Source organism: Armigeres subalbatus, chromosome 2, assembly GCF_024139115.2.
Source record: "Armigeres subalbatus isolate Guangzhou_Male chromosome 2, GZ_Asu_2, whole genome shotgun sequence".
NCBI lineage: Eukaryota > Metazoa > Arthropoda > Insecta > Diptera > Culicidae > Armigeres > Armigeres subalbatus.
The window spans coordinates 59065390-59072417 of record NC_085140.1 but is presented as its reverse complement, the minus strand read 5'-3'; the positions used below and the strand labels follow the sequence as shown (position 1 = coordinate 59072417).

Sequence of the window (7028 nt, the reverse complement as noted above, 5' to 3'; positions counted from 1 at the left end):
AATTTTTGGGCGTATATCCGGCGGATTGCCCTTCACAAATACGAGCGGGCCCATCTCCTTCCGCTCCGGTTGCACCTGCGGCAGCTGCGATTGCTGCTTCTTCCTCTTTTTCGGCGGGTTGCCAACGTCATCAAGCGGCAACGGCGAGAACACGTTGCTCTGCAAAAGCTGCTTGAAGGGGTTTCTCGCGCCTCTAAGGGTCTGTCTCATTTGGAGAATTAAACTTAAAAGTGACAGTTCGAAAATTAAGAAATCACCCCGTTATAAGAATGGCTGGTGCTACCCAGCAATTCCAACAGGACATCGATGGAAAATGATTCGATATCTGTCAAAAGTAATCTTGCTCTGCGAGCAGGGTTATTTGATAATTATTGAAATGTCACTTTTAAGTTTAATTCCAGTTTAATTATCCAATTGAGACAGACCTTAAGAACAGTGCGCTTGGGCACTTTTCCCGCGACCGAATCGGCCACCGAATCCATGAGGACTCATGACGGGTCCGGGAGAAAATAACGCCAACGCGACGAAGCGGAAACGTAAACAACGAACGAACGAGAAAAAAAAGCACTTGGAAAAAATGCGCGAGCAAACAAACACGTCCGTACGCGCTGCTGTCATGAACTAGAATGCTGCTCGAGGATGACGATGAGATGATTGGGGATGTTTTGGCTTAATCAGCTTGCATTTTAAGGTGCTTGGAACTCGATGTGAACCAAGAGTGAACTAATTGGTTCGGTTAGGAACAAATTAAAATAAAATGTGAACTTTTGGTTGCTTGGGTCGTGGTTGTTTCGTCTTCTCCACGTACCTGAGATGCTTGAATATTAAGTTCATTTCTGCTGCGAGCGCCTCGAAATATTCTTCCACTTCATTCTGTAGCTTCTCAAACTGCTCACAAAGGTCGCTAAGTTTGTGGCGCTATTGCATTCTCCGATAGTAGGCTTAATATGCGGCGCTTGATTTGTTGTTACAGTCAAACCTCCATGAGTCGATGTTCTATGACTCGATATCGACTCATGGAAGCAAATTTTGCCATATTAAAAAAAATATTTTCTGGGTTACTGTGATGGTCCCTTCAAAAAGCTTTCCAACGATTTTCTATTCCACATTTCGATATTTCCATAGGTCGATGGTCCCTTCAATATTGACTCATGGAGGTTTGACTGTATTTGGTGGGGCGCCACTTGGCGCCATAGCAATAGGCATTTGAGAATAATAGTGATATTGCATTGTGTGGTGCTCCACTGCTGCCCTCGCCAGTGGTGAGCCTCCTGGTTTCTACCGCACTCACATTTTCCTGCAATATAGGCACAAACTATTATAGACTGTCATATAGGGTTAGGTATTGTACCCAAACAGATTTCTAACAACAGAATTCCAAATAAATCTAATGGCTTCCTGGTCTATGTATTTACTTCTGCAGATTTGATCCTAAATCTACTTAGAATGGAAGCAAAGATTACCAGAGACTTCCAATCTAAAACTTTTTAAATAGCACTTCGAAGGGTGAATGATATGATGTGTGAAAAAGGCATGTTTGTATCTGAGAGAGAGAAGACAGCTCGCTTTATTTACGTTCATCCTAATGTCACCGCGATCCAGTCACTGCGAACCGCAAAAGTAAACACTGCGATGCAACTTCAAATGGTCGTAACCAGAATTATTTATTTGGCAATTTATGTTCGCAACTTTTCTTACATCTGCTACAGTGAATTGAACCCGTAATTATCCAAGTGAATGATCCCGTATTATGAGAAATCGGATTTGTTCCACGTTGGGAAGTTCATAACCATTAAAATTAGCTAATTCGAACAAGTTTTTATTGGAGTGAAAAATGTTGCTTCCGACGTTATGAAATGTTACTTTGATTTGTTGAGTTTCCACGTTTTCGAAACAAATAAAGAAGAAGAAGACATAGTAAATAAACGATCTGTCAGTGAGCTGGCTTCTCTCTCTCAGGTTTGTATGATTTGAAATTTTAAAATAAAAAAAAAACGGAATTTTACAGCAAGCCCATTCATTCATATAATTATGGGAAATGTTAAACAACTTTCATGTAAGAACATTATTATGCTCTTTTATGTTATTTTTTATTATATGCACGAATTAACATTGGATAATAAAATCATTATACAAACGATTTTATTTTATAAACGACCATAGATGGACCCCTCGTCGTTCATCATTTGTGTCGCAATAAATTACACAGAGTTCCAAACAAAACTCCAACAACATTTTCTCTCGCGTTCCTTCACATTAGCCAGTGCCAGGCTGCTTAATGATGTCGGAACGTAAACCCCGTATCGAAGCGATCCACCCATCCAATGTCATTTATTTTATACAGGTCCGGTTGAGCGTGCCTTTTGTTCGTATTAGTAGCTCAAAAAGTGTAAACATTTCTGATCAGCTGATTGCTGACGTCAAACTCACACCAAATTTAATTCATGAGGTGTGAGTTTGACGTCACCGTTCTTTTGTTTCCGACACCCGAGCCACCGCAATGTCATTTATTTTATACAGGTCCGGTTGAGCGTGCCTTTTGTTCGTATTAGTAGCTCAAAAAGTGTAAACATTTCTGATCAGCTGATTGCTGACGTCAAACTCACACCAAATTTCATTCATGAGGTGTGAGTTTGACGTCACCGTTCTTTTGTTTCCGACACCCGAGCCACCGCCGTCGTCGTGCGAAACGAACACTGTTACTGATTCCGACATTTCACGAATACGTTTGCGCTCTCTCGCCCGAACCTGTGTAAAATCCATAACATTGGAGCCACCGCTGTCGTCGTGCGAAACGAACACTGTTACTGATTCCGACATTTCACGAATACGTTTGCGCTCTCTCGCCCGAACCTGTGTAAAATCCATAACATTGCCACCCATCCACGTACCGCCACACAACAACAAACGCCGCACACAACATCGTATTGAGGTGCCCGGCCCGCGAGAAAGAGCGAATGGAAGTTTTCTCATGAATGGGCGAGATCAATGAGCGGCCCGCTGCTAGTACTGTTGCACGCACCGTACGGACGGACTGGGCAGAGCGTGAGAGAGGTATCCAAGTGACTTCGCTCGTTGATTACTACGCAAAACGGGGCACCACCACACAATCCAATGCGGTCGGTGATTAGTCAAGTAGAATCAGTCGTTGAGTATGGTCGGATCCTGATCCTGCTCTTCCTGTTAAATTTGGACTCCACACAACTCCATATACAGAGCGGGAGAGAGTCACAGTCTGCGTTTAGTTTTGAGTTCGGGCTTTTTGTGTTTCTCTACTCGGTGTGTGCATCTTTATCCCGTTGGTTTCCTGCAGGGCGCAGGGTTTGAGGAAGAAGCAAGTGCTGATATACAGACGGTCAGTCAGTCATCAGACAGACAGACTTGTAGACGTGACGGGGCGGGGCAGCGGGAGGTTGTTAGCCTGTTTCCTTTTTATTTTGCTTTCGTCGGTTCTGAACGGCGTAGTCATCGGGAGGAAGTGTGCTCCACAGTTATTGGAGAGTGTGTGAAACTGTCGACGTCGTGATCGCGTTCGTGAATAAGTTTAGAGTTTTTCGGGATCGCTGTCGTGATCGTCACGCGCAAGAACCCTCGAGCTCACGGTGTGTAGAACCGTCCGTCGATAGAGAATTTCTGTGCGATCACTTTTCGACGGAGGTCAGTGGAGGCTGAAGTGTAGATCTTGTAGCGCGCACTTACGGTGGAAGGCCATCGAGCAGAGAAGAAAACCGAGGTGTGGAGCAGTGATTGAAAACAGAGAAGACATTAGCGCGAAGCAGGAGGAGGAGAAAGAAAGGATAAGTGCATGCAGTAGGCGAAGCCACAAAGAGGAAAAGAGTTGTTCAATTGTGCACCCTGCGCAAAAAGAAGTTTGTGAAGAAAAAGCAGGAAATTTGCCATAATTGAGAGTTAGGTTGAATCAAGTGGAAGGCAGAAGAAGAAACGGAGGAATTTTTGTTCAATTAATATTTTTTTCAGTGTAGCGTAATGCAATGGTATAGTACGGTGGCTGCAGATCTGTTGCATCGTAATGATCGAACCGTTTTGCTGTGATTGCGTGAACTAGGGAAAGTCAAATAATAAATTGCGTATTTCGAATGCAAGCTAAACCAAATTTGGAAAATACAAATAATTGATCGACTGGTGCACAGTGTGGAACACACGGTCTAGGGAAAATCAAGTGCCTTTCTACAGCGTGGATATAAACCCAGAAGTTGTGATACTCATGCAGGACAGCGTTGGCTGCGCAGTGATAGGTGCGGGGTATAAATTTAAAAATTAAATACTGCAAGCTAAGCTCGTTGGTGTATACTGCGGAGCAAACTACCAATCCAACGATAAAGAACAGCAAGAAGAGTGTTTTATACACACACCATACACATAAACGAAGACGACGCAAACCGCCGACGAGACACACGGGTTATTCGCCAGCGCCAGAGCCAGAGTTGACGAACGTCGAGAGAACAAGAAATAAAGGAAGCAATATTAAGAAAAGCTAATTTTATCGCTTAAGTAAAGTTGAAAAGACGGCGCAGACATACGTGCAGCGCGAGAATATCAGAGACGTAGCAAAAAACAACAATAACAACACCAGTCTACAACGCAACAAGTACAACAAGAAACGAAGACGTGCGCGCATTGATCGCTGTAAACACACATTCTCTCGCGTGTTGTGTTATGCCAAGCACTCTCTCTTTCTCTTGGTGACTCTGTATCTCACCATTCCGTCCCCACAAGCTCCAAAAAGAGCTAAAGCGAAATAACTGCACACGACGGTAGGGCAGCGCACCTACTGCTCCAATCAAGAGAGACTCCACACAACACCACAACACAAGATGGCGTTCAACGGTAGCCCCAACAACAACACTAGCGCAACCAGCAACAGCTCAGAGGAGAACGATGGAGCCAGGAAAAAGGAAAACCTGATCCTTCTGGTTGCCAAAGACTCCAACGATAAGCTCAACGAGCTGTTCGACAAAACACTGAGCAACAGACTACCCCTGCAGATCCCCTTGCGTATGCGAAAGTTGCCCGACTCGTTTTTCAAGCCACCGTCCTCCGGATCCAAATCTCCATCAGTATCGCACTCACGTGAAAATTCAGCCGACTCGGCGTTCGGGTCCGGTACCACCATATTGGGTGGGGTCGGCACTGGCCCCAATGGCCTCCCCATCCATCACAGTCGTGCCCACAGCAGTCCGGCCTCGTTGGGCAAAATCCCGGCCGGTTTGGTTGCCAGCATAAACGCTGCCAACCAGCAGCAACAGTCGGCCAACAACAGTAGCAATGTAAATAGCAATAAGACGCAGCCCGGTAACGTGACGGGCGGGGGCAGTGGAGATGGGGCTTCGGCCGCGGTCCAACAGCAGCAGGCCCAGCAACAGGCGCAACAGCAAAGTCTCACCAGACAAGCCATTCTGCACAGCCGGGGACGCTCGTACGACGTGTCCAACCAGCATGCCCACTACGGCGAACTGCCGCCCGGTTGGGAACAGGCCAAGACACAGGACGGCAGGATTTACTATTTGAAGTGAGTACCGACACGATTATTGTTCTAAAAGAGGCGGAAGTTTTTGTTATAGTATTGCTGGTCGTTCACTAAAGTGAGCACGCAGCCGGAATATTGTATATATAAACAAATTACAAATTGTTTTTGCAGGAATAGGGAATTGATTGATTAGTTTGCAAAATTTTCTCACCAATTGATTAATCTTGGGATTCGCAGTGTTTCTATTTTATATGAATAGTTGGTCAATTTGACGGGGACAGTTGGAAAATTCTCGCTTAACTTTTCAAAAGGACCTAAGTAACATTTTTTTCTTGAATTAATTTGAATAGCGCAATCAACAGAACAACATAAAACCTTTTGATTGCAGTACTCAAATTAATTCATGAAAAAAATGTTACTTAGGTCCTTTTGAAAAGTTAAGCGAGAATTGTTAAAGATGCAACGATTTCATGTAATCTAAGGAAAGCTATCAAGCACGAACTGGAATCGTTCTAGAGTGCGACGCTGCCATCAATTAATCGATTGATGGGCCTTCCTTAGCCGTGCGGTAAGACGCGCGGCTACAAAGCAAGACCATGCTTAGGGTGGCTGGGTTCGATTCCCGGTGCCGATCTAGGCAATTTTCGGATTGGAAATTTTCTCGACTTCCCTGGGCATAAAAGTATCATCGTGTTAGCCTCATGATATACGAATTCAAAAATGGTAACTTGGCTTAGAAACCTCGCAGTTAATAACTGTGGAAGTGCTTAATGAACACTAAGCTGCGAGACGGCTTTGTCCCCCAGTGTGAGGATGTAATGCCAATAAGAAGAAGAAGAATATTGATCGAGAAAAAAACAAGCCGAGCGAGAACGTGCAGGTTTGTCTATACTGAGCAATACATTACATTGATTTATTTTGTTTTTCGTCTAAAACCAATCTATAAAAAGCCCAATTGGTTTATAGCAATCGACCGATTATAATGATTCTTTATTTTCTTCTTTTCATGAGACCTAAACGTTCTTCCAATAAAGAAATCATAATGATTTTGAATTTGTAAACATTTCGTTATTATTGAAACCTGATTATATCGCAATACGAAAGCTCTGAAACGGATAATAATTATATTGGTGGCGAATTAAAGTCACACGATCAAAAATACGAGCGAAAAAAAATCGTGTAAAAACAGAATTCTGTGTACAACTTTCTGATCCAGAACACCTGAGACGGTCTTTTCGTCGCCGTGGTTATTTCTATCCCAGGTGTAGCCTAAGTCACAACCATGACTGCTTCTAGCAATCTTGAGCCACAAGCACATAATTCCGTAGGACAGCCTGTAAAATTACTTCTGACATGACTCGCAACGGCAAATTGTTGCATTTGGCCTTTTATCCACGCCCGCCGTATCGCCGGCTCGTAGTCAGGCCGATATTGACACACGTGCGCAAAAAAAGGTCCCTGTCAGCGCACCGGCGGTTGTCGCTTCGTGCCCGACCACAATCTGCGTCGCCTTAATGCGACGTTCGGCCGTTCGTTGGCA

General features: G+C 44.2%; 1 protein-coding gene across 2 annotated transcripts in view; it reads left to right on the top strand.

Annotated features, from left to right (window-relative positions):
* Window positions 1-3127: 3127 nt before the first annotated feature.
* LOC134208694 (transcriptional coactivator yorkie) overlaps window positions 3128-7028 on the top strand; it is a 123363-nt gene continuing 119462 nt past the window's right edge. The window contains exon 1 of one of the 2 annotated variants that reach the window (XM_062684499.1): window positions 3128-5530. In XM_062684499.1, the coding sequence (XP_062540483.1) occupies window positions 4836-5530 (695 nt within the window). In that variant the 5' untranslated portion in view covers window positions 3128-4835. The remainder of the gene's footprint in view (window positions 5531-7028) is intronic. The other variant, XM_062684497.1, reaches the window with a different exon arrangement.